This window comes from Mycteria americana, chromosome 5 (assembly GCF_035582795.1).
Source record: "Mycteria americana isolate JAX WOST 10 ecotype Jacksonville Zoo and Gardens chromosome 5, USCA_MyAme_1.0, whole genome shotgun sequence".
Taxonomy (NCBI): domain Eukaryota; kingdom Metazoa; phylum Chordata; class Aves; order Ciconiiformes; family Ciconiidae; genus Mycteria; species Mycteria americana.
Genome location: NC_134369.1, coordinates 68,185,201 through 68,211,382, shown reverse-complemented (window position 1 = coordinate 68,211,382; position 26,182 = coordinate 68,185,201). Strand labels below are relative to the sequence as shown.

The 26,182-nt window shown below is 58.9% G+C and overlaps 5 protein-coding genes across 5 annotated transcripts; all 5 read right to left on the bottom strand.

Annotated features, from left to right (window-relative positions):
- Positions 1 to 1,295: 1,295 nt before the first annotated feature.
- On the bottom strand, positions 1,296 to 3,563 carry LOC142409907 (inositol 1,4,5-trisphosphate receptor-interacting protein-like 1). Its single transcript, XM_075501664.1, is given in 3 exon segments — positions 1,296 to 2,945; positions 2,947 to 3,006; positions 3,378 to 3,563. Coding segments are annotated over 3 exon segments (1,896 nt in total).
- Positions 3,564 to 6,816: 3,253 nt separating this feature from the next.
- Positions 6,817 to 9,084, bottom strand: LOC142409906 (inositol 1,4,5-trisphosphate receptor-interacting protein-like 1). The gene is given in 3 exon segments (XM_075501663.1): positions 6,817 to 8,466; positions 8,468 to 8,527; positions 8,899 to 9,084. Coding segments are annotated over 3 exon segments (1,896 nt in total).
- Positions 9,085 to 12,337: 3,253 nt separating this feature from the next.
- Positions 12,338 to 14,605, bottom strand: LOC142409905 (inositol 1,4,5-trisphosphate receptor-interacting protein-like 1). The gene is given in 3 exon segments (XM_075501662.1): positions 12,338 to 13,987; positions 13,989 to 14,048; positions 14,420 to 14,605. Coding segments are annotated over 3 exon segments (1,896 nt in total).
- Positions 14,606 to 17,858: 3,253 nt separating this feature from the next.
- Positions 17,859 to 20,126, bottom strand: LOC142409904 (inositol 1,4,5-trisphosphate receptor-interacting protein-like 1). Its single transcript, XM_075501661.1, is given in 3 exon segments — positions 17,859 to 19,508; positions 19,510 to 19,569; positions 19,941 to 20,126. Coding segments are annotated over 3 exon segments (1,896 nt in total).
- Positions 20,127 to 23,379: 3,253 nt separating this feature from the next.
- On the bottom strand, positions 23,380 to 25,647 carry LOC142409903 (inositol 1,4,5-trisphosphate receptor-interacting protein-like 1). Its single transcript, XM_075501660.1, is given in 3 exon segments — positions 23,380 to 25,029; positions 25,031 to 25,090; positions 25,462 to 25,647. Coding segments are annotated over 3 exon segments (1,896 nt in total).
- Between the last annotated feature and the right edge of the window lie 535 nt (positions 25,648 to 26,182).

Sequence of the window (26,182 nt, the reverse complement as noted above, 5' to 3'; positions counted from 1 at the left end):
GCCTCCTTGCAACCGGCCTCTTCAGCTGCATTGGGGCAGACTCCCCAGAGTGTGCTTTTGCTGAGGAGGAAACGTGTGGCAGCAATCCCAGTGTTCCCCAGTGGAGAGGCGGAATCTTTGTATCCACTGTGGTCATCACCAGCTCCTTTGCATGGGGAGACCATCAGGACGAGGACGCCGACGCTCTTGGCAGGGTGCTGCTGTGCAAGGTTTTCCCTTTCTTCCTCCTCCTTATCCTCCGTGCTTCCTCGCTGCTGCGGTCTGGCTGATGGCTCCTTGTCCTGAGCCACCAGCAGAGCACAAAGAGCAGGACAGAGGAGAATACTACCTGCGCTCCTGATCCCTTTAACAACCTCCCCGAGGCCCTGAAGTCTCTTTTGGCCGCCCTTGGGCTTGTCATCGCAGCTTAGTTGGTACCCACATGAAAAAGCAAGAAGGCTAATAACCTGAGGGCCGTACAAGGCTAGGAAGTTTCCCGGTAACGCCTTCAACCCGAGCCCCAGGGAGGCGGAATGCTTCCCGAAAAGGCAGGTCTGCTCAGCAGACCAGGGGAGTAGCAAATGAATTCTTTATTTTGCTTTGCCTGGGCATGTAGCTTTTGCTTTGCCTACTAAACTGTCCTCTCCCAGCCCACAAGTCTTCCCGCTTTTGCCCTTCAGACTCTCTCCCCCCATTCCACTGGGGGAAAGTGATTGAGCAGCTGTGTGATGCCAAGCTGCCTACTGGGATTGGTTCACAACCCCTGGGAAGCCAAAGCCCAGTGAAGCATGATACCAGAGCCCACTGCACCAGCTCTTCTGCAAAATGCTCCCTGACTCTGCGGCAGCTGAGCAGTCAGCACCCTATGCCCCCATTCCCCGACAAAGTGATGCACGGACACTCGTTTGTGCGTTAAACAAGAGATTTGTTGACATCTTTGCACACGGTAAAGCTCCCAGAGGGAAGGGACTCTCTCGAAGAGGGAGGGCGGTCGCTGTCCAGGTGGTACCGGCAGTCTCTGGCGCGAGGTTCCTTGCAATGGCCCCTCCCTTCAGCTGCATCGGGTCCCACTCCCCAGAGTGGGCTTTTGCTGGGGAGGAAAGGTGCGGCAGCACTGCCCACTGCGTATAGAGCAGCATGTTCTCCGTGTCCAGCGTGCTCAGTTCAGCGGCACCAGCTCCCCGGGGAGTGTCTAGGATGGGCAGATTCCGTGTGAAATGTTCCGCAGTCTCCCCTCTTTTTCCCTACGCTATGAGGTCATCATCTGCTGTCAGCTGTGAGACCCACAAACAGAGCTCTGCGCAGGAAGACCTCTTTCAGCGGCCGTAGATCAGCAGTCTTGTGAGCCGATCTCGCAACTCCACGAACTCACGCAGCGCCTCGGCATGGGTGGCCGGGTGCTGCACCAGGCGCTGGAAGAGGTTGAGCGGTTCGACTGTTCGGAAGTCTGGGGGCAAGCTGATCTCTTCAGGCACCCTCTCGTTGCCAAAGAAGAAGTGGTCAAGGCGTTTCTCCTCCAGGCAGCAGCGCAGGTATCGCATGATATCCTGCAGCCGCAGCAGGAAATCCCTCCCGCGCCAGCCTGACAGGGGTATGGTGGTCAGGAGGTGCATCACAACTGTCTTCAAGGTATAGGTGGAAAAGCCTGTGCCCACCAGGATGCGGGCGCAGACCTGCAGGCATCTGAGGTGGAAGCTGTCGTGCGGGGCCTGCCTGGCCACGTGCCTGAAGAACTTCACCTCTGCCACGGCGCAGCTCTCGGTCCACATCGTGCTTGGGGTGAAGATGGCCTCTGTACTCTGGCTGCTCAGGAAGATGTCCGAGTCACCTTGCTGCACCCCAAACATCATCTCAATGCAGAGGCTTTTGTTGTTGCCTTTTGTCACCCGGAATTTGCAGGAGCGGCTGGAGGGCAGCACCGTTAGACGGCATTGGGCCGACTCGGGCAAAACCACCCAGGCAGCTTTCACCAATATCTGGAACCAGCGGGCAGTTTTCTGCACATCGAGGTAGGAGCCGGTGCAGAGGGTGCCTAGGAGGCTGGGGTCCTGATTCCTCCTCAGCTCCTCCTCGGGGTGGTGGAGGAAGCACAGCATCTCTCCTGCCGGCCGCTCCCTCGTGCAGGTGCACTCCAGCTCCACGCGGATGCAGAAGTTCCTCGCCAGCATCTCCCTTGCAGTGCCCAGCTCCAGGTGGAAGGCGTGCCCACGGGGGGGCTGCAGGGGCACGAGCAGGCGGTAGATGATGTCTTCCTCACGGGGACTCCAACCTTCGAAGGCGCTGCCCACCCCAATGGCTGGTTGCAGCACTGGGAAGAAACTATTTGACAAGAGCACTTGGCAGACACGGATGAGGTCGGCCACCACTGCCTTCACCACCCGGCACTCTGTGGCAAGGTCCTGAACTGGCCACTGTATGTGCTCCTCAAAAAACCTTCCCAGGTCATTTGCATCGTCACTGTCATCTTCCTCCTCCTCCTGGTCTGTGTCGCTGCTGGAGCTCTCCTCGTCGCTGCTGCTGTCTGGCTCAGGGCTCCTTTTGCTGAGCCACCACCAGAGCCCAAAGGGGAGGACCAGGACGCCAGCAATGGCCCAGAACTGCCACTGCTGCAAGGCAGCGAAGAGCAGGGCTCCCCAGTCCACGCCACTCTGCTCCTGGCTCCTCAGCTCCAGCTCCTGCAGCAGCCGAGTCATCTCCTGGCTCAGGTTGTCCGCGTGCTGCTGCACGCGCTCACATGTGGCCTCATCCAGCTCACCACCAACCATCTGCGGGTACTGGATGATGCTTAGCACGACCAGGGCGAGGAATTTTGTGGCAGCCATGGCCTGCAGGAGGAGGGAGAGAAGGAGTTCAGTAGGGCTGGGAGGGGGGGAGCTGGCAGTGGGGGGGAACGGGGATGGGAGCCGCAGAGAGCTGGGGGCGGGTAGCAGAGGGGGTGAGGCAGCTGGGAGGCAGCAAGGCCTGTGCCCAGCCCCGGCAGCGGCGGCACCGTGTCCTGCCCAAGGCGTTCCCGCGAGCGGCTGGGCCCTCGATGCAGGGTGAGAACCCAACCCCCCGGGGGCCCGCGTTTCTGCCCCGGCCCTCGTCCGGCCCAGCCCAGCCTCCCCACGCGTGCACACTCACCGCTGGCCCAGGCCGTACTGGGGCAGCGCTGCCTGCTGGCGCCCCTGATCACCGCCCCCATTGTGACTCGTCCCTTGTGCTGTCACAGGCGCCAGAGCGCATCACAGGCACGCCCGCCGGCCAGCCCCGGCCTTCAGCCCCACCCCAGCTCAGCGACTCACAGCTGCCCCGGGCAGCCAAAGCCCTGGCACCCACAAAATACACACCCACGCGGCAGGACAGGGCTCCCAGTGGCTGCCTTTACCAAGGAGACAGAAGCCCCCCCAAACCCTTACCAAACATAAAATCAGGTGACGCGACCCCATGGATGCTTTGCTCCTTGAGATCCCATCCCGTGAGATGGGATTGGCTCCTTTGGTGCTGACCTCTGTGCTTGTGGACATGGCTGTGCTCTTGGTGCCTTTGTGACACCGATGCGTGGGTGTGGCGTATATCCTGGTGGTGGGATGGGGCCTCTCCATGGCAGGATCTCTGTTCCTGGTGTGCCACTGCGAGAGGACATTGCTTCCAAAGGGACGTTTCCCAAGGGTGATGAGGGGATGAGCTTCGAGATTGCCCATTGGGCAAGTCCCCACTGCCAGTAGAGCACTGTCTTGTCCATGTCCGTGTTCCGTTCTGCGGTACCAACTTCCTGGGGAGTGTCTGGGACGGGCAGATCTCCACCCGCACCCCAGTGTAATACACGGAGGCACATCAGTGGTGCCTCTCGCTTGGTCCCTGCCCAGCCGGAGCTGCCAGGGAGTTTCTCGGCCCATGTGAAATCGCCACCATGGCCATGACAGTGCAAAGGGAAAGCAGGGCAAAAATCATCTTTGTAGCCACCGTGGTCTTCACCGGCTGCAGCGCTGGGGAGACCACGGAGAGGCGGACGCTGCCGCTCTTGGCAGAGGGCTGCTGCCCAGGGATTTCCCTTCCCTTTCTGTGTCCCGCGTTCTCCCACCTTTTTCCCTGTGGTATGAGGTCAGGTGAATGCCATTGGCTCCCAACAGACCCGGCTTCTCAAAGGTAGATCCGTGATCACAGAAGCCAAAACCTGGAGTACCAGCTACGCAGCCAGGCATTCACCTGTTCAATTTGTCTCCTCCTTCCTGAACCCCTTCCTCTGGGAGGATAGAGGAGAACGCCACCTGTGCTCCTGATCCTTTTAGCATTGCTCCGAGGGAAAGACAGTCTCTTTGGATGGTTCTAAGTTGCCTCGTCACAGTATTGTTAGACCCTACTTTGCACAGGAGGAGTGCACGATATCCTGTACGGTTCAGCAGGCTTGGCAGCCTCTCAGCGACGTCACAGACGTGAAGTCCTGGTGGGCAGCAAACTTCTCTAGAGAAATTGTTTGGGTGGCAAAGAAGTGCTTCGGTGCCTCTCAGTAAGGAATCTCCAGTTGCTGATACCTTACGTGCTTTCCTGGTGGCACTGGTTCTAATGCGGGTGGGCGGGTGGCTCCGCTTTGCCTGCTTGCCTTTTCCTGGATCCTGTCCGTTAGTCACGTGCTCTGAATTCTCCAGTCCCAGACTATCATGTCTGCATCCTAGCCCCTCTAGCACCTCTGTGCTCCCTCTAGCAACTTTCCCATTATCTGGCATCATAGGTAAGTAACTGTGGCAAGACCAACGCCAGGGTCGTTTAGCTCAAGAAAGAAGCAGATGGATGGTGACGCCACAGAATTATGGCTGCTTTGCAGAACAGTAGTGTGTGTGTGTTAAGTAGTGATTGGTGAAATCATGTTGTACCTGAACGCTAGAGAAAGGTATAAGAACCTGGCGTAAAAACGCATTCGGGGTGCCCCGATTTGAATGGGGCACCTCATGCGCACGAATAAAGAGCTACTCTTGTAATGCTATACTTTGCATCCTAGCCTCTCTCCTGGGTCGGCACGGGTCGGTTGCGAAAGTTTCCTAACACCTCCCACGGTTGGAAGTGGCCGCGGGGACCGCCGGCACCGCCCCACTCTCCCAAGACCTGCCGCCTGCTGGCCAGTCCCTCCCACACACAGCCCAAGGGTGTCAGGGACACAGAAACCCCCTCAGACAGCCCCCGGCTATCTGGCAAGCCTGATACCTCCTGGTGGTGGAGGGAACCACGTGCACTGCTCAGAGACGTTTGCAAAGCAGTCTCTCAAATGCTGTGGCAGGATGTCAGTGGCCAAACCCCGTCTGCGCGATGAGTCGCACCCAACGCGACTGAGTTCCAGCATGAAGCTTCACGGCTGCACAAGCGCATGCTTTGAATTGGAGACATCGCAAAAGCTTTCTTTAACCTTGCTGCATGTGTTAAGTCCCGTGGATGCCGTGGTGGGTTGACATTGCATCATTGCCGTTTATTGGCACCTTTGCACAGGGTAAAGCTCCCGGAGAGAATGGACTCTCTCAAAGAGGGAGGGCAGTCACCGTCCAGGTGGTCACGGGAATCTCTGTCACAAGCCTCCTTGCAACCGGCCTCTTCAGCTGCATTGGGGCAGACTCCCCAGAGTGTGCTTTTGCTGAGGAGGAAACGTGTGGCAGCAATCCCAGTGTTCCCCAGTGGAGAGGCGGAATCTTTGTATCCACTGTGGTCATCACCAGCTCCTTTGCATGGGGAGACCATCAGGACGAGGACGCCGACGCTCTTGGCAGGGTGCTGCTGTGCAAGGTTTTCCCTTTCTTCCTCCTCCTTATCCTCCGTGCTTCCTCGCTGCTGCGGTCTGGCTGATGGCTCCTTGTCCTGAGCCACCAGCAGAGCACAAAGAGCAGGACAGAGGAGAATACTACCTGCGCTCCTGATCCCTTTAACAACCTCCCCGAGGCCCTGAAGTCTCTTTTGGCCGCCCTTGGGCTTGTCATCGCAGCTTAGTTGGTACCCACATGAAAAAGCAAGAAGGCTAATAACCTGAGGGCCGTACAAGGCTAGGAAGTTTCCCGGTAACGCCTTCAACCCGAGCCCCAGGGAGGCGGAATGCTTCCCGAAAAGGCAGGTCTGCTCAGCAGACCAGGGGAGTAGCAAATGAATTCTTTATTTTGCTTTGCCTGGGCATGTAGCTTTTGCTTTGCCTACTAAACTGTCCTCTCCCAGCCCACAAGTCTTCCCGCTTTTGCCCTTCAGACTCTCTCCCCCCATTCCACTGGGGGAAAGTGATTGAGCAGCTGTGTGATGCCAAGCTGCCTACTGGGATTGGTTCACAACCCCTGGGAAGCCAAAGCCCAGTGAAGCATGATACCAGAGCCCACTGCACCAGCTCTTCTGCAAAATGCTCCCTGACTCTGCGGCAGCTGAGCAGTCAGCACCCTATGCCCCCATTCCCCGACAAAGTGATGCACGGACACTCGTTTGTGCGTTAAACAAGAGATTTGTTGACATCTTTGCACACGGTAAAGCTCCCAGAGGGAAGGGACTCTCTCGAAGAGGGAGGGCGGTCGCTGTCCAGGTGGTACCGGCAGTCTCTGGCGCGAGGTTCCTTGCAATGGCCCCTCCCTTCAGCTGCATCGGGACCCACTCCCCAGAGTGGGCTTTTGCTGGGGAGGAAAGGTGCGGCAGCACTGCCCACTGCGTATAGAGCAGCATGTTCTCCGTGTCCAGCGTGCTCAGTTCAGCGGCACCAGCTCCCCGGGGAGTGTCTAGGATGGGCAGATTCCGTGTGAAATGTTCCGCAGTCTCCCCTCTTTTTCCCTACGCTATGAGGTCATCATCTGCTGTCAGCTGTGAGACCCACAAACAGAGCTCTGCGCAGGAAGACCTCTTTCAGCGGCCGTAGATCAGCAGTCTTGTGAGCCGATCTCGCAACTCCACGAACTCACGCAGCGCCTCGGCATGGGTGGCCGGGTGCTGCACCAGGCGCTGGAAGAGGTTGAGCGGTTCGACTGTTCGGAAGTCTGGGGGCAAGCTGATCTCTTCAGGCACCCTCTCGTTGCCAAAGAAGAAGTGGTCAAGGCGTTTCTCCTCCAGGCAGCAGCGCAGGTATCGCATGATATCCTGCAGCCGCAGCAGGAAATCCCTCCCGCGCCAGCCTGACAGGGGTATGGTGGTCAGGAGGTGCATCACAACTGTCTTCAAGGTATAGGTGGAAAAGCCTGTGCCCACCAGGATGCGGGCGCAGACCTGCAGGCATCTGAGGTGGAAGCTGTCGTGCGGGGCCTGCCTGGCCACGTGCCTGAAGAACTTCACCTCTGCCACGGCGCAGCTCTCGGTCCACATCGTGCTTGGGGTGAAGATGGCCTCTGTACTCTGGCTGCTCAGGAAGATGTCCGAGTCACCTTGCTGCACCCCAAACATCATCTCAATGCAGAGGCTTTTGTTGTTGCCTTTTGTCACCCGGAATTTGCAGGAGCGGCTGGAGGGCAGCACCGTTAGACGGCATTGGGCCGACTCGGGCAAAACCACCCAGGCAGCTTTCACCAATATCTGGAACCAGCGGGCAGTTTTCTGCACATCGAGGTAGGAGCCGGTGCAGAGGGTGCCTAGGAGGCTGGGGTCCTGATTCCTCCTCAGCTCCTCCTCGGGGTGGTGGAGGAAGCACAGCATCTCTCCTGCCGGCCGCTCCCTCGTGCAGGTGCACTCCAGCTCCACGCGGATGCAGAAGTTCCTCGCCAGCATCTCCCTTGCAGTGCCCAGCTCCAGGTGGAAGGCGTGCCCACGGGGGGGCTGCAGGGGCACGAGCAGGCGGTAGATGATGTCTTCCTCACGGGGACTCCAACCTTCGAAGGCGCTGCCCACCCCAATGGCTGGTTGCAGCACTGGGAAGAAACTATTTGACAAGAGCACTTGGCAGACACGGATGAGGTCGGCCACCACTGCCTTCACCACCCGGCACTCTGTGGCAAGGTCCTGAACTGGCCACTGTATGTGCTCCTCAAAAAACCTTCCCAGGTCATTTGCATCGTCACTGTCATCTTCCTCCTCCTCCTGGTCTGTGTTGCTGCTGGAGCTCTCCTCGTCGCTGCTGCTGTCTGGCTCAGGGCTCCTTTTGCTGAGCCACCACCAGAGCCCAAAGGGGAGGACCAGGACGCCAGCAATGGCCCAGAACTGCCACTGCTGCAAGGCAGCGAAGAGCAGGGCTCCCCAGTCCACGCCACTCTGCTCCTGGCTCCTCAGCTCCAGCTCCTGCAGCAGCCGAGTCATCTCCTGGCTCAGGTTGTCCGCGTGCTGCTGCACGCGCTCACGTGTGGCCTCATCCAGCTCACCACCAACCATCTGCGGGTACTGGATGATGCTTAGCACGACCAGGGCGAGGAATTTTGTGGCAGCCATGGCCTGCAGGAGGAGGGAGAGAAGGAGTTCAGTAGGGCTGGGAGGGGGGGAGCTGGCAGTGGGGGGGAACGGGGATGGGAGCCGCAGAGAGCTGGGGGCGGGTAGCAGAGGGGGTGAGGCAGCTGGGAGGCAGCAAGGCCTGTGCCCAGCCCCGGCAGCGGCGGCACCGTGTCCTGCCCAAGGCGTTCCCGCGAGCGGCTGGGCCCTCGATGCAGGGTGAGAACCCAACCCCCCGGGGGCCCGCGTTTCTGCCCCGGCCCTCGTCCGGCCCAGCCCAGCCTCCCCACGCGTGCACACTCACCGCTGGCCCAGGCCGTACTGGGGCAGCGCTGCCTGCTGGCGCCCCTGATCACCGCCCCCATTGTGACTCGTCCCTTGTGCTGTCACAGGCGCCAGAGCGCATCACAGGCACGCCCGCCGGCCAGCCCCGGCCTTCAGCCCCACCCCAGCTCAGCGACTCACAGCTGCCCCGGGCAGCCAAAGCCCTGGCACCCACAAAATACACACCCACGCGGCAGGACAGGGCTCCCAGTGGCTGCCTTTACCAAGGAGACAGAAGCCCCCCCAAACCCTTACCAAACATAAAATCAGGTGACGCGACCCCATGGATGCTTTGCTCCTTGAGATCCCATCCCGTGAGATGGGATTGGCTCCTTTGGTGCTGACCTCTGTGCTTGTGGACATGGCTGTGCTCTTGGTGCCTTTGTGACACCGATGCGTGGGTGTGGCGTATATCCTGGTGGTGGGATGGGGCCTCTCCATGGCAGGATCTCTGTTCCTGGTGTGCCACTGCGAGAGGACATTGCTTCCAAAGGGACGTTTCCCAAGGGTGATGAGGGGATGAGCTTCGAGATTGCCCATTGGGCAAGTCCCCACTGCCAGTAGAGCACTGTCTTGTCCATGTCCGTGTTCCGTTCTGCGGTACCAACTTCCTGGGGAGTGTCTGGGACGGGCAGATCTCCACCCGCACCCCAGTGTAATACACGGAGGCACATCAGTGGTGCCTCTCGCTTGGTCCCTGCCCAGCCGGAGCTGCCAGGGAGTTTCTCGGCCCATGTGAAATCGCCACCATGGCCATGACAGTGCAAAGGGAAAGCAGGGCAAAAATCATCTTTGTAGCCACCGTGGTCTTCACCGGCTGCAGCGCTGGGGAGACCACGGAGAGGCGGACGCTGCCGCTCTTGGCAGAGGGCTGCTGCCCAGGGATTTCCCTTCCCTTTCTGTGTCCCGCGTTCTCCCACCTTTTTCCCTGTGGTATGAGGTCAGGTGAATGCCATTGGCTCCCAACAGACCCGGCTTCTCAAAGGTAGATCCGTGATCACAGAAGCCAAAACCTGGAGTACCAGCTACGCAGCCAGGCATTCACCTGTTCAATTTGTCTCCTCCTTCCTGAACCCCTTCCTCTGGGAGGATAGAGGAGAACGCCACCTGTGCTCCTGATCCTTTTAGCATTGCTCCGAGGGAAAGACAGTCTCTTTGGATGGTTCTAAGTTGCCTCGTCACAGTATTGTTAGACCCTACTTTGCACAGGAGGAGTGCACGATATCCTGTACGGTTCAGCAGGCTTGGCAGCCTCTCAGCGACGTCACAGACGTGAAGTCCTGGTGGGCAGCAAACTTCTCTAGAGAAATTGTTTGGGTGGCAAAGAAGTGCTTCGGTGCCTCTCAGTAAGGAATCTCCAGTTGCTGATACCTTACGTGCTTTCCTGGTGGCACTGGTTCTAATGCGGGTGGGCGGGTGGCTCCGCTTTGCCTGCTTGCCTTTTCCTGGATCCTGTCCGTTAGTCACGTGCTCTGAATTCTCCAGTCCCAGACTATCATGTCTGCATCCTAGCCCCTCTAGCACCTCTGTGCTCCCTCTAGCAACTTTCCCATTATCTGGCATCATAGGTAAGTAACTGTGGCAAGACCAACGCCAGGGTCGTTTAGCTCAAGAAAGAAGCAGATGGATGGTGACGCCACAGAATTATGGCTGCTTTGCAGAACAGTAGTGTGTGTGTGTTAAGTAGTGATTGGTGAAATCATGTTGTACCTGAACGCTAGAGAAAGGTATAAGAACCTGGCGTAAAAACGCATTCGGGGTGCCCCGATTTGAATGGGGCACCTCATGCGCACGAATAAAGAGCTACTCTTGTAATGCTATACTTTGCATCCTAGCCTCTCTCCTGGGTCGGCACGGGTCGGTTGCGAAAGTTTCCTAACACCTCCCACGGTTGGAAGTGGCCGCGGGGACCGCCGGCACCGCCCCACTCTCCCAAGACCTGCCGCCTGCTGGCCAGTCCCTCCCACACACAGCCCAAGGGTGTCAGGGACACAGAAACCCCCTCAGACAGCCCCCGGCTATCTGGCAAGCCTGATACCTCCTGGTGGTGGAGGGAACCACGTGCACTGCTCAGAGACGTTTGCAAAGCAGTCTCTCAAATGCTGTGGCAGGATGTCAGTGGCCAAACCCCGTCTGCGCGATGAGTCGCACCCAACGCGACTGAGTTCCAGCATGAAGCTTCACGGCTGCACAAGCGCATGCTTTGAATTGGAGACATCGCAAAAGCTTTCTTTAACCTTGCTGCATGTGTTAAGTCCCGTGGATGCCGTGGTGGGTTGACATTGCATCATTGCCGTTTATTGGCACCTTTGCACAGGGTAAAGCTCCCGGAGAGAATGGACTCTCTCAAAGAGGGAGGGCAGTCACCGTCCAGGTGGTCACGGGAATCTCTGTCACAAGCCTCCTTGCAACCGGCCTCTTCAGCTGCATTGGGGCAGACTCCCCAGAGTGTGCTTTTGCTGAGGAGGAAACGTGTGGCAGCAATCCCAGTGTTCCCCAGTGGAGAGGCGGAATCTTTGTATCCACTGTGGTCATCACCAGCTCCTTTGCATGGGGAGACCATCAGGACGAGGACGCCGACGCTCTTGGCAGGGTGCTGCTGTGCAAGGTTTTCCCTTTCTTCCTCCTCCTTATCCTCCGTGCTTCCTCGCTGCTGCGGTCTGGCTGATGGCTCCTTGTCCTGAGCCACCAGCAGAGCACAAAGAGCAGGACAGAGGAGAATACTACCTGCGCTCCTGATCCCTTTAACAACCTCCCCGAGGCCCTGAAGTCTCTTTTGGCCGCCCTTGGGCTTGTCATCGCAGCTTAGTTGGTACCCACATGAAAAAGCAAGAAGGCTAATAACCTGAGGGCCGTACAAGGCTAGGAAGTTTCCCGGTAACGCCTTCAACCCGAGCCCCAGGGAGGCGGAATGCTTCCCGAAAAGGCAGGTCTGCTCAGCAGACCAGGGGAGTAGCAAATGAATTCTTTATTTTGCTTTGCCTGGGCATGTAGCTTTTGCTTTGCCTACTAAACTGTCCTCTCCCAGCCCACAAGTCTTCCCGCTTTTGCCCTTCAGACTCTCTCCCCCCATTCCACTGGGGGAAAGTGATTGAGCAGCTGTGTGATGCCAAGCTGCCTACTGGGATTGGTTCACAACCCCTGGGAAGCCAAAGCCCAGTGAAGCATGATACCAGAGCCCACTGCACCAGCTCTTCTGCAAAATGCTCCCTGACTCTGCGGCAGCTGAGCAGTCAGCACCCTATGCCCCCATTCCCCGACAAAGTGATGCACGGACACTCGTTTGTGCGTTAAACAAGAGATTTGTTGACATCTTTGCACACGGTAAAGCTCCCAGAGGGAAGGGACTCTCTCGAAGAGGGAGGGCGGTCGCTGTCCAGGTGGTACCGGCAGTCTCTGGCGCGAGGTTCCTTGCAATGGCCCCTCCCTTCAGCTGCATCGGGACCCACTCCCCAGAGTGGGCTTTTGCTGGGGAGGAAAGGTGCGGCAGCACTGCCCACTGCGTATAGAGCAGCATGTTCTCCGTGTCCAGCGTGCTCAGTTCAGCGGCACCAGCTCCCCGGGGAGTGTCTAGGATGGGCAGATTCCGTGTGAAATGTTCCGCAGTCTCCCCTCTTTTTCCCTACGCTATGAGGTCATCATCTGCTGTCAGCTGTGAGACCCACAAACAGAGCTCTGCGCAGGAAGACCTCTTTCAGCGGCCGTAGATCAGCAGTCTTGTGAGCCGATCTCGCAACTCCACGAACTCACGCAGCGCCTCGGCATGGGTGGCCGGGTGCTGCACCAGGCGCTGGAAGAGGTTGAGCGGTTCGACTGTTCGGAAGTCTGGGGGCAAGCTGATCTCTTCAGGCACCCTCTCGTTGCCAAAGAAGAAGTGGTCAAGGCGTTTCTCCTCCAGGCAGCAGCGCAGGTATCGCATGATATCCTGCAGCCGCAGCAGGAAATCCCTCCCGCGCCAGCCTGACAGGGGTATGGTGGTCAGGAGGTGCATCACAACTGTCTTCAAGGTATAGGTGGAAAAGCCTGTGCCCACCAGGATGCGGGCGCAGACCTGCAGGCATCTGAGGTGGAAGCTGTCGTGCGGGGCCTGCCTGGCCACGTGCCTGAAGAACTTCACCTCTGCCACGGCGCAGCTCTCGGTCCACATCGTGCTTGGGGTGAAGATGGCCTCTGTACTCTGGCTGCTCAGGAAGATGTCCGAGTCACCTTGCTGCACCCCAAACATCATCTCAATGCAGAGGCTTTTGTTGTTGCCTTTTGTCACCCGGAATTTGCAGGAGCGGCTGGAGGGCAGCACCGTTAGACGGCATTGGGCCGACTCGGGCAAAACCACCCAGGCAGCTTTCACCAATATCTGGAACCAGCGGGCAGTTTTCTGCACATCGAGGTAGGAGCCGGTGCAGAGGGTGCCTAGGAGGCTGGGGTCCTGATTCCTCCTCAGCTCCTCCTCGGGGTGGTGGAGGAAGCACAGCATCTCTCCTGCCGGCCGCTCCCTCGTGCAGGTGCACTCCAGCTCCACGCGGATGCAGAAGTTCCTCGCCAGCATCTCCCTTGCAGTGCCCAGCTCCAGGTGGAAGGCGTGCCCACGGGGGGGCTGCAGGGGCACGAGCAGGCGGTAGATGATGTCTTCCTCACGGGGACTCCAACCTTCGAAGGCGCTGCCCACCCCAATGGCTGGTTGCAGCACTGGGAAGAAACTATTTGACAAGAGCACTTGGCAGACACGGATGAGGTCGGCCACCACTGCCTTCACCACCCGGCACTCTGTGGCAAGGTCCTGAACTGGCCACTGTATGTGCTCCTCAAAAAACCTTCCCAGGTCATTTGCATCGTCACTGTCATCTTCCTCCTCCTCCTGGTCTGTGTTGCTGCTGGAGCTCTCCTCGTCGCTGCTGCTGTCTGGCTCAGGGCTCCTTTTGCTGAGCCACCACCAGAGCCCAAAGGGGAGGACCAGGACGCCAGCAATGGCCCAGAACTGCCACTGCTGCAAGGCAGCGAAGAGCAGGGCTCCCCAGTCCACGCCACTCTGCTCCTGGCTCCTCAGCTCCAGCTCCTGCAGCAGCCGAGTCATCTCCTGGCTCAGGTTGTCCGCGTGCTGCTGCACGCGCTCACGTGTGGCCTCATCCAGCTCACCACCAACCATCTGCGGGTACTGGATGATGCTTAGCACGACCAGGGCGAGGAATTTTGTGGCAGCCATGGCCTGCAGGAGGAGGGAGAGAAGGAGTTCAGTAGGGCTGGGAGGGGGGGAGCTGGCAGTGGGGGGGAACGGGGATGGGAGCCGCAGAGAGCTGGGGGCGGGTAGCAGAGGGGGTGAGGCAGCTGGGAGGCAGCAAGGCCTGTGCCCAGCCCCGGCAGCGGCGGCACCGTGTCCTGCCCAAGGCGTTCCCGCGAGCGGCTGGGCCCTCGATGCAGGGTGAGAACCCAACCCCCCGGGGGCCCGCGTTTCTGCCCCGGCCCTCGTCCGGCCCAGCCCAGCCTCCCCACGCGTGCACACTCACCGCTGGCCCAGGCCGTACTGGGGCAGCGCTGCCTGCTGGCGCCCCTGATCACCGCCCCCATTGTGACTCGTCCCTTGTGCTGTCACAGGCGCCAGAGCGCATCACAGGCACGCCCGCCGGCCAGCCCCGGCCTTCAGCCCCACCCCAGCTCAGCGACTCACAGCTGCCCCGGGCAGCCAAAGCCCTGGCACCCACAAAATACACACCCACGCGGCAGGACAGGGCTCCCAGTGGCTGCCTTTACCAAGGAGACAGAAGCCCCCCCAAACCCTTACCAAACATAAAATCAGGTGACGCGACCCCATGGATGCTTTGCTCCTTGAGATCCCATCCCGTGAGATGGGATTGGCTCCTTTGGTGCTGACCTCTGTGCTTGTGGACATGGCTGTGCTCTTGGTGCCTTTGTGACACCGATGCGTGGGTGTGGCGTATATCCTGGTGGTGGGATGGGGCCTCTCCATGGCAGGATCTCTGTTCCTGGTGTGCCACTGCGAGAGGACATTGCTTCCAAAGGGACGTTTCCCAAGGGTGATGAGGGGATGAGCTTCGAGATTGCCCATTGGGCAAGTCCCCACTGCCAGTAGAGCACTGTCTTGTCCATGTCCGTGTTCCGTTCTGCGGTACCAACTTCCTGGGGAGTGTCTGGGACGGGCAGATCTCCACCCGCACCCCAGTGTAATACACGGAGGCACATCAGTGGTGCCTCTCGCTTGGTCCCTGCCCAGCCGGAGCTGCCAGGGAGTTTCTCGGCCCATGTGAAATCGCCACCATGGCCATGACAGTGCAAAGGGAAAGCAGGGCAAAAATCATCTTTGTAGCCACCGTGGTCTTCACCGGCTGCAGCGCTGGGGAGACCACGGAGAGGCGGACGCTGCCGCTCTTGGCAGAGGGCTGCTGCCCAGGGATTTCCCTTCCCTTTCTGTGTCCCGCGTTCTCCCACCTTTTTCCCTGTGGTATGAGGTCAGGTGAATGCCATTGGCTCCCAACAGACCCGGCTTCTCAAAGGTAGATCCGTGATCACAGAAGCCAAAACCTGGAGTACCAGCTACGCAGCCAGGCATTCACCTGTTCAATTTGTCTCCTCCTTCCTGAACCCCTTCCTCTGGGAGGATAGAGGAGAACGCCACCTGTGCTCCTGATCCTTTTAGCATTGCTCCGAGGGAAAGACAGTCTCTTTGGATGGTTCTAAGTTGCCTCGTCACAGTATTGTTAGACCCTACTTTGCACAGGAGGAGTGCACGATATCCTGTACGGTTCAGCAGGCTTGGCAGCCTCTCAGCGACGTCACAGACGTGAAGTCCTGGTGGGCAGCAAACTTCTCTAGAGAAATTGTTTGGGTGGCAAAGAAGTGCTTCGGTGCCTCTCAGTAAGGAATCTCCAGTTGCTGATACCTTACGTGCTTTCCTGGTGGCACTGGTTCTAATGCGGGTGGGCGGGTGGCTCCGCTTTGCCTGCTTGCCTTTTCCTGGATCCTGTCCGTTAGTCACGTGCTCTGAATTCTCCAGTCCCAGACTATCATGTCTGCATCCTAGCCCCTCTAGCACCTCTGTGCTCCCTCTAGCAACTTTCCCATTATCTGGCATCATAGGTAAGTAACTGTGGCAAGACCAACGCCAGGGTCGTTTAGCTCAAGAAAGAAGCAGATGGATGGTGACGCCACAGAATTATGGCTGCTTTGCAGAACAGTAGTGTGTGTGTGTTAAGTAGTGATTGGTGAAATCATGTTGTACCTGAACGCTAGAGAAAGGTATAAGAACCTGGCGTAAAAACGCATTCGGGGTGCCCCGATTTGAATGGGGCACCTCATGCGCACGAATAAAGAGCTACTCTTGTAATGCTATACTTTGCATCCTAGCCTCTCTCCTGGGTCGGCACGGGTCGGTTGCGAAAGTTTCCTAACACCTCCCACGGTTGGAAGTGGCCGCGGGGACCGCCGGCACCGCCCCACTCTCCCAAGACCTGCCGCCTGCTGGCCAGTCCCTCCCACACACAGCCCAAGGGTGTCAGGGACACAGAAACCCCCTCAGACAGCCCCCGGCTATCTGGCAAGCCTGATACCTCCTGGTGGTGGAGGGAACCACGTGCACTGCTCAGAGACGTTTGCAAAGCAGTCTCTCAAATGCTGTGGCAGGATGTCAGTGGCCAAACCCCGTCTGCGCGATGAGTCGCACCCAACGCGACTGAGTTCCAGCATGAAGCTTCACGGCTGCACAAGCGCATGCTTTGAATTGGAGACATCGCAAAAGCTTTCTTTAACCTTGCTGCATGTGTTAAGTCCCGTGGATGCCGTGGTGGGTTGACATTGCATCATTGCCGTTTATTGGCACCTTTGCACAGGGTAAAGCTCCCGGAGAGAATGGACTCTCTCAAAGAGGGAGGGCAGTCACCGTCCAGGTGGTCACGGGAATCTCTGTCACAAGCCTCCTTGCAACCGGCCTCTTCAGCTGCATTGGGGCAGACTCCCCAGAGTGTGCTTTTGCTGAGGAGGAAACGTGTGGCAGCAATCCCAGTGTTCCCCAGTGGAGAGGCGGAATCTTTGTATCCACTGTGGTCATCACCAGCTCCTTTGCATGGGGAGACCATCAGGACGAGGACGCCGACGCTCTTGGCAGGGTGCTGCTGTGCAAGGTTTTCCCTTTCTTCCTCCTCCTTATCCTCCGTGCTTCCTCGCTGCTGCGGTCTGGCTGATGGCTCCTTGTCCTGAGCCACCAGCAGAGCACAAAGAGCAGGACAGAGGAGAATACTACCTGCGCTCCTGATCCCTTTAACAACCTCCCCGAGGCCCTGAAGTCTCTTTTGGCCGCCCTTGGGCTTGTCATCGCAGCTTAGTTGGTACCCACATGAAAAAGCAAGAAGGCTAATAACCTGAGGGCCGTACAAGGCTAGGAAGTTTCCCGGTAACGCCTTCAACCCGAGCCCCAGGGAGGCGGAATGCTTCCCGAAAAGGCAGGTCTGCTCAGCAGACCAGGGGAGTAGCAAATGAATTCTTTATTTTGCTTTGCCTGGGCATGTAGCTTTTGCTTTGCCTACTAAACTGTCCTCTCCCAGCCCACAAGTCTTCCCGCTTTTGCCCTTCAGACTCTCTCCCCCCATTCCACTGGGGGAAAGTGATTGAGCAGCTGTGTGATGCCAAGCTGCCTACTGGGATTGGTTCACAACCCCTGGGAAGCCAAAGCCCAGTGAAGCATGATACCAGAGCCCACTGCACCAGCTCTTCTGCAAAATGCTCCCTGACTCTGCGGCAGCTGAGCAGTCAGCACCCTATGCCCCCATTCCCCGACAAAGTGATGCACGGACACTCGTTTGTGCGTTAAACAAGAGATTTGTTGACATCTTTGCACACGGTAAAGCTCCCAGAGGGAAGGGACTCTCTCGAAGAGGGAGGGCGGTCGCTGTCCAGGTGGTACCGGCAGTCTCTGGCGCGAGGTTCCTTGCAATGGCCCCTCCCTTCAGCTGCATCGGGTCCCACTCCCCAGAGTGGGCTTTTGCTGGGGAGGAAAGGTGCGGCAGCACTGCCCACTGCGTATAGAGCAGCATGTTCTCCGTGTCCAGCGTGCTCAGTTCAGCGGCACCAGCTCCCCGGGGAGTGTCTAGGATGGGCAGATTCCGTGTGAAATGTTCCGCAGTCTCCCCTCTTTTTCCCTACGCTATGAGGTCATCATCTGCTGTCAGCTGTGAGACCCACAAACAGAGCTCTGCGCAGGAAGACCTCTTTCAGCGGCCGTAGATCAGCAGTCTTGTGAGCCGATCTCGCAACTCCACGAACTCACGCAGCGCCTCGGCATGGGTGGCCGGGTGCTGCACCAGGCGCTGGAAGAGGTTGAGCGGTTCGACTGTTCGGAAGTCTGGGGGCAAGCTGATCTCTTCAGGCACCCTCTCGTTGCCAAAGAAGAAGTGGTCAAGGCGTTTCTCCTCCAGGCAGCAGCGCAGGTATCGCATGATATCCTGCAGCCGCAGCAGGAAATCCCTCCCGCGCCAGCCTGACAGGGGTATGGTGGTCAGGAGGTGCATCACAACTGTCTTCAAGGTATAGGTGGAAAAGCCTGTGCCCACCAGGATGCGGGCGCAGACCTGCAGGCATCTGAGGTGGAAGCTGTCGTGCGGGGCCTGCCTGGCCACGTGCCTGAAGAACTTCACCTCTGCCACGGCGCAGCTCTCGGTCCACATCGTGCTTGGGGTGAAGATGGCCTCTGTACTCTGGCTGCTCAGGAAGATGTCCGAGTCACCTTGCTGCACCCCAAACATCATCTCAATGCAGAGGCTTTTGTTGTTGCCTTTTGTCACCCGGAATTTGCAGGAGCGGCTGGAGGGCAGCACCGTTAGACGGCATTGGGCCGACTCGGGCAAAACCACCCAGGCAGCTTTCACCAATATCTGGAACCAGCGGGCAGTTTTCTGCACATCGAGGTAGGAGCCGGTGCAGAGGGTGCCTAGGAGGCTGGGGTCCTGATTCCTCCTCAGCTCCTCCTCGGGGTGGTGGAGGAAGCACAGCATCTCTCCTGCCGGCCGCTCCCTCGTGCAGGTGCACTCCAGCTCCACGCGGATGCAGAAGTTCCTCGCCAGCATCTCCCTTGCAGTGCCCAGCTCCAGGTGGAAGGCGTGCCCACGGGGGGGCTGCAGGGGCACGAGCAGGCGGTAGATGATGTCTTCCTCACGGGGACTCCAACCTTCGAAGGCGCTGCCCACCCCAATGGCTGGTTGCAGCACTGGGAAGAAACTATTTGACAAGAGCACTTGGCAGACACGGATGAGGTCGGCCACCACTGCCTTCACCACCCGGCACTCTGTGGCAAGGTCCTGAACTGGCCACTGTATGTGCTCCTCAAAAAACCTTCCCAGGTCATTTGCATCGTCACTGTCATCTTCCTCCTCCTCCTGGTCTGTGTCGCTGCTGGAGCTCTCCTCGTCGCTGCTGCTGTCTGGCTCAGGGCTCCTTTTGCTGAGCCACCACCAGAGCCCAAAGGGGAGGACCAGGACGCCAGCAATGGCCCAGAACTGCCACTGCTGCAAGGCAGCGAAGAGCAGGGCTCCCCAGTCCACGCCACTCTGCTCCTGGCTCCTCAGCTCCAGCTCCTGCAGCAGCCGAGTCATCTCCTGGCTCAGGTTGTCCGCATGCTGCTGCACGCGCTCACGTGTGGCCTCATCCAGCTCACCACCAACCATCTGCGGGTACTGGATGATGCTTAGCACGACCAGGGCGAGGAATTTTGTGGCAGCCATGGCCTGCAGGAGGAGGGAGAGAAGGGGTTCAGTAGGGGTGGGAGGGAGGGAGCTGGCAGTGGGGGGGAACGGGGATGGGAGCCGCAGAGAGCTGGGGGCGGGTAGCAGAGGGGGTGAGGCAGCTGGGAGGCAGCAAGGCCTGTGCCCAGCCCCGGCAGCGGCGGCACCGTGTCCTGCCCAAGGCGTTCCCGCGAGCGGCTGGGCCCTCGATGCAGGGTGAGAACCCAACCCCCCGGGGGCCCGCGTTTCTGCCCCGGCCCTCGTCCGGCCCAGCCCAGCCTCCCCACGCGTGCGCACTCACCGCTGGCCCAGGCCGTACTGGGGCAGCGCTGCCTGCTGGCGCCCCTGATCACCGCCCCCATTGTGACTCGTCCCTTGTGCTGTCACAGGCGCCAGAGCGCATCACAGGCACGCCCGCCGGCCAGCCCCGGCCTTCAGCCCCACCCCAGCTCAGCGACTCACAGCTGCCCCGGGCAGCCAAAGCCCTGGCACCCACAAAATACACACCCACGCGGCAGGACAGGGCTCCCAGTGGCTGCCTTTACCAAGGAGACAGAAGCCCCCCCAAACCCTTACCAAACATAAAATCAGGTGACGCGACCCCATGGATGCTTTGCTCCTTGAGATCCCATCCCGTGAGATGGGATTGGCTCCTTTGGTGCTGACCTCTGTGCTTGTGGACATGGCTGTGCTCTTGGTGCCTTTGTGACACCGATGCGTGGGTGTGGCGTATATCCTGGTGGTGGGATGGGGCCTCTCCATGGCAGGATCTCTGTTCCTGGTGTGCCACTGCGAGAGGACATTGCTTCCAAAGGGACGTTTCCCAAGGGTGATGAGGGGATGAGCTTCGAGATTGCCCATTGGGCAAGTCCCCACTGCCAGTAGAGCACTGTCTTGTCCATGTCCGTGTTCCGTTCTGCGGTACCAACTTCCTGGGGAGTGTCTGGGACGGGCAGATCTCCACCCGCACCCCAGTGTAATACACGGAGGCACATCAGTGGTGCCTCTCGCTTGGTCCCTGCCCAGCCGGAGCTGCCAGGGAGTTTCTCGGCCCATGTGAAATCGCCACCATGGCCATGACAGTGCAAAGGGAAAGCAGGGCAAAAATCATCTTTGTAGCCACCGTGGTCTTCACCGGCTGCAGCGCTGGGGAGACCACGGAGAGGCGGACGCTGCCGCTCTTGGCAGAGGGCTGCTGCCCAGGGATTTCCCTTCCCTTTCTGTGTCCCGCGTTCTCCCACCTTTTTCCCTGTGGTATGAGGTCAGGTGAATGCCATTGGCTCCCAACAGACCCGGCTTCTCAAAGGTAGATCCGTGATCACAGAAGCCAAAACCTGGAGTACCAGCTACGCAGCCAGGCATTCACCTGTTCAATTTGTCTCCTCCTTCCTGAACCCCTTCCTCTGGGAGGATAGAGGAGAACGCCACCTGTGCTCCTGATCCTTTTAGCATTGCTCCGAGGGAAAGACAGTCTCTTTGGATGGTTCTAAGTTGCCTCGTCACAGTATTGTTAGACCCTACTTTGCACAGGAGGAGTGCACGATATCCTGTACGGTTCAGCAGGCTTGGCAGCCTCTCAGCGACGTCACAGACGTGAAGTCCTGGTGGGCAGCAAACTTCTCTAGAGAAATTGTTTGGGTGGCAAAGAAGTGCTTCGGTGCCTCTCAGTAAGGAATCTCCAGTTGCTGATACCTTACGTGCTTTCCTGGTGGCACTGGTTCTAATGCGGGTGGGCGGGTGGCTCCGCTTTGCCTGCTTGCCTTTTCCTGGATCCTGTCCGTTAGTCACGTGCTCTGAATTCTCCAGTCCCAGACTATCATGTCTGCATCCTAGCCCCTCTAGCACCTCTGTGCTCCCTCTAGCAACTTTCCCATTATCTGGCATCATAGGTAAGTAACTGTGGCAAGACCAACGCCAGGGTCGTTTAGCTCAAGAAAGAAGCAGATGGATGGTGACGCCACAGAATTATGGCTGCTTTGCAGAACAGTAGTGTGTGTGTGTTAAGTAGTGATTGGTGAAATCATGTTGTACCTGAACGCTAGAGAAAGGTATAAGAACCTGGCGTAAAAACGCATTCGGGGTGCCCCGATTTGAATGGGGCACCTCATGCGCACGAATAAAGAGCTACTCTTGTAATGCTATACTTTGCATCCTAGCCTCTCTCCTGGGTCGGCACGGGTCGGTTGCGAAAGTTTCCTAACACCTCCCACGGTTGGAAGTGGCCGCGGGGACCGCCGGCACCGCCCCACTCTCCCAAGACCTGCCGCCTGCTGGCCAGTCCCTCCCACACACAGCCCAAGGGTGTCAGGGACACAGAAACCCCCTCAGACAGCCCCCGGCTATCTGGCAAGCCTGATACCTCCTGGTGGTGGAGGGAACCACGTGCACTGCTCAGAGACGTTTGCAAAGCAGTCTCTCAAATGCTGTGGCAGGATGTCAGTGGCCAAACCCCGTCTGCGCGATGAGTCGCACCCAACGCGACTGAGTTCCAGCATGAAGCTTCACGGCTGCACAAGCGCATGCTTTGAATTGGAGACATCGCAAAAGCTTTCTTTAACCTTGCTGCATGTGTTAAGTCCCGTGGATGCCGTGGTGGGTTGACATTGCATCATTGCCGTTTATTGGCACCTTTGCACAGGGTAAAGCTCCCGGAGAGAATGGACTCTCTCAAAGAGGGAGGGCAGTCACCGTCCAGGTGGTCACGGGAATCTCTGTCACAAGCCTCCTTGCAACCGGCCTCTTCAGCTGCATTGGGGCAGACTCCCCAGAGTGTGCTTTTGCTGAGGAGGAAACGTGTGGCAGCAATCCCAGTGTTCCCCAGTGGAGAGGCGGAATCTTTGTATCCACTGTGGTCATCACCAGCTCCTTTGCATGGGGAGACCATCAGGACGAGGACGCCGACGCTCTTGGCAGGGTGCTGCTGTGCAAGGTTTTCCCTTTCTTCCTCCTCCTTATCCTCCGTGCTTCCTCGCTGCTGCGGTCTGGCTGATGGCTCCTTGTCCTGAGCCACCAGCAGAGCACAAAGAGCAGGACAGAGGAGAATACTACCTGCGCTCCTGATCCCTTTAACAACCTCCCCGAGGCCCTGAAGTCTCTTTTGGCCGCCCTTGGGCTTGTCATCGCAGCTTAGTTGGTACCCACATGAAAAAGCAAGAAGGCTAATAACCTGAGGGCCGTACAAGGCTAGGAAGTTTCCCGGTAACGCCTTCAACCCGAGCCCCAGGGAGGCGGAATGCTTCCCGAAAAGGCAGGTCTGCTCAGCAGACCAGGGGAGTAGCAAATGAATTCTTTATTTTGCTTTGCCTGGGCATGTAGCTTTTGCTTTGCCTACTAAACTGTCCTCTCCCAGCCCACAAGTCTTCCCGCTTTTGCCCTTCAGACTCTCTCCCCCCATTCCACTGGGGGAAAGTGATTGAGCAGCTGTGTGATGCCAAGCTGCCTACTGGGATTGGTTCACAACCCCTGGGAAGCCAAAGCCCAGTGAAGCATGATACCAGAGCCCACTGCACCAGCTCTTCTGCAAAATGCTCCCTGACTCTGCGGCAGCTGAGCAGTCAGCACCCTATGCCCCCATTCCCCGACAAAGTGATGCACGGACACTCGTTTGTGCGTTAAACAAGAGATTTGTTGACATCTTTGCACACGGTAAAGCTCCCAGAGGGAAGGGACTCTCTCGAAGAGGGAGGGCGGTCGCTGTCCAGGTGGTACCGGCAGTCTCTGGCGCGAGGTTCCTTGCAATGGCCCCTCCCTTCAGCTGCATCGGGTCCCACTCCCCAGAGTGGGCTTTTGCTGGGGAGGAAAGGTGCGGCAGCACTGCCCACTGCGTATAGAGCAGCATGTTCTCCGTGTCCAGCGTGCTCAGTTCAGCGGCACCAGCTCCCCGGGGAGTGTCTAGGATGGGCAGATTCCGTGTGAAATGTTCCGCAGTCTCCCCTCTTTTTCCCTACGCTATGAGGTCATCATCTGCTGTCAGCTGTGAGACCCACAAACAGAGCTCTGCGCAGGAAGACCTCTTTCAGCGGCCGTAGATCAGCAGTCTTGTGAGCCGATCTCGCAACTCCACGAACTCACGCAGCGCCTCGGCATGGGTGGCCGGGTGCTGCACCAGGCGCTGGAAGAGGTTGAGCGGTTCGACTGTTCGGAAGTCTGGGGGCAAGCTGATCTCTTCAGGCACCCTCTCGTTGCCAAAGAAGAAGTGGTCAAGGCGTTTCTCCTCCAGGCAGCAGCGCAGGTATCGCATGATATCCTGCAGCCGCAGCAGGAAATCCCTCCCGCGCCAGCCTGACAGGGGTATGGTGGTCAGGAGGTGCATCACAACTGTCTTCAAGGTATAGGTGGAAAAGCCTGTGCCCACCAGGATGCGGGCGCAGACCTGCAGGCATCTGAGGTGGAAGCTGTCGTGCGGGGCCTGCCTGGCCACGTGCCTGAAGAACTTCACCTCTGCCACGGCGCAGCTCTCGGTCCACATCGTGCTTGGGGTGAAGATGGCCTCTGTACTCTGGCTGCTCAGGAAGATGTCCGAGTCACCTTGCTGCACCCCAAACATCATCTCAATGCAGAGGCTTTTGTTGTTGCCTTTTGTCACCCGGAATTTGCAGGAGCGGCTGGAGGGCAGCACCGTTAGACGGCATTGGGCCGACTCGGGCAAAACCACCCAGGCAGCTTTCACCAATATCTGGAACCAGCGGGCAGTTTTCTGCACATCGAGGTAGGAGCCGGTGCAGAGGGTGCCTAGGAGGCTGGGGTCCTGATTCCTCCTCAGCTCCTCCTCGGGGTGGTGGAGGAAGCACAGCATCTCTCCTGCCGGCCGCTCCCTCGTGCAGGTGCACTCCAGCTCCACGCGGATGCAGAAGTTCCTCGCCAGCATCTCCCTTGCAGTGCCCAGCTCCAGGTGGAAGGCGTGCCCACGGGGGGGCTGCAGGGGCACGAGCAGGCGGTAGATGATGTCTTCCTCACGGGGACTCCAACCTTCGAAGGCGCTGCCCACCCCAATGGCTGGTTGCAGCACTGGGAAGAAACTATTTGACAAGAGCACTTGGCAGACACGGATGAGGTCGGCCACCACTGCCTTCACCACCCGGCACTCTGTGGCAAGGTCCTGAACTGGCCACTGTATGTGCTCCTCAAAAAACCTTCCCAGGTCATTTGCATCGTCACTGTCATCTTCCTCCTCCTCCTGGTCTGTGTCGCTGCTGGAGCTCTCCTCGTCGCTGCTGCTGTCTGGCTCAGGGCTCCTTTTGCTGAGCCACCACCAGAGCCCAAAGGGGAGGACCAGGACGCCAGCAATGGCCCAGAACTGCCACTGCTGCAAGGCAGCGAAGAGCAGGGCTCCCCAGTCCACGCCACTCTGCTCCTGGCTCCTCAGCTCCAGCTCCTGCAGCAGCCGAGTCATCTCCTGGCTCAGGTTGTCCGCGTGCTGCTGCACGCGCTCACGTGTGGCCTCATCCAGCTCACCACCAACCATCTGCGGGTACTGGATGATGCTTAGCACGACCAGGGCGAGGAATTTTGTGGCAGCCATGGCCTGCAGGAGGAGGGAGAGAAGGAGTTCAGTAGGGCTGGGAGGGGGGGAGCTGGCAGTGGGGGGGAACGGGGATGGGAGCCGCAGAGAGCTGGGGGCGGGTAGCAGAGGGGGTGAGGCAGCTGGGAGGCAGCAAGGCCTGTGCCCAGCCCCGGCAGCGGCGGCACCGTGTCCTGCCCAAGGCGTTCCCGCGAGCGGCTGGGCCCTCGATGCAGGGTGAGAACCCAACCCCCCGGGGGCCCGCGTTTCTGCCCCGGCCCTCGTCCGGCCCAGCCCAGCCTCCCCACGCGTGCACACTCACCGCTGGCCCAGGCCGTACTGGGGCAGCGCTGCCTGCTGGCGCCCCTGATCACCGCCCCCATTGTGACTCGTCCCTTGTGCTGTCACAGGCGCCAGAGCGCATCACAGGCACGCCCGCCGGCCAGCCCCGGCCTTCAGCCCCACCCCAGCTCAGCGACTCACAGCTGCCCCGGGCAGCCAAAGCCCTGGCACCCACAAAATACACACCCACGCGGCAGGACAGGGCTCCCAGTGGCTGCCTTTACCAAGGAGACAGAAGCCCCCCCAAACCCTTACCAAACATAAAATCAGGTGACGCGACCCCATGGATGCTTTGCTCCTTGAGATCCCATCCCGTGAGATGGGATTGGCTCCTTTGGTGCTGACCTCTGTGCTTGTGGACATGGCTGTGCTCTTGGTGCCTTTGTGACACCGATGCGTGGGTGTGGCGTATATCCTGGTGGTGGGATGGGGCCTCTCCATGGCAGGATCTCTGTTCCTGGTGTGCCACTGCGAGAGGACATTGCTTCCAAAGGGACGTTTCCCAAGGGTGATGAGGGGATGAGCTTCGAGATTGCCCATTGGGCAAGTCCCCACTGCCAGTAGAGCACTGTCTTGTCCATGTCCGTGTTCCGTTCTGCGGTACCAACTTCCTGGGGAGTGTCTGGGACGGGCAGATCTCCACCCGCACCCCAGTGTAATACACGGAGGCACATCAGTGGTGCCTCTCGCTTGGTCCCTGCCCAGCCGGAGCTGCCAGGGAGTTTCTCGGCCCATGTGAAATCGCCACCATGGCCATGACAGTGCAAAGGGAAAGCAGGGCAAAAATCATCTTTGTAGCCACCGTGGTCTTCACCGGCTGCAGCGCTGGGGAGACCACGGAGAGGCGGACGCTGCCGCTCTTGGCAGAGGGCTGCTGCCCAGGGATTTCCCTTCCCTTTCTGTGTCCCGCGTTCTCCCACCTTTTTCCCTGTGGTATGAGGTCAGGTGAATGCCATTGGCTCCCAACAGACCCGGC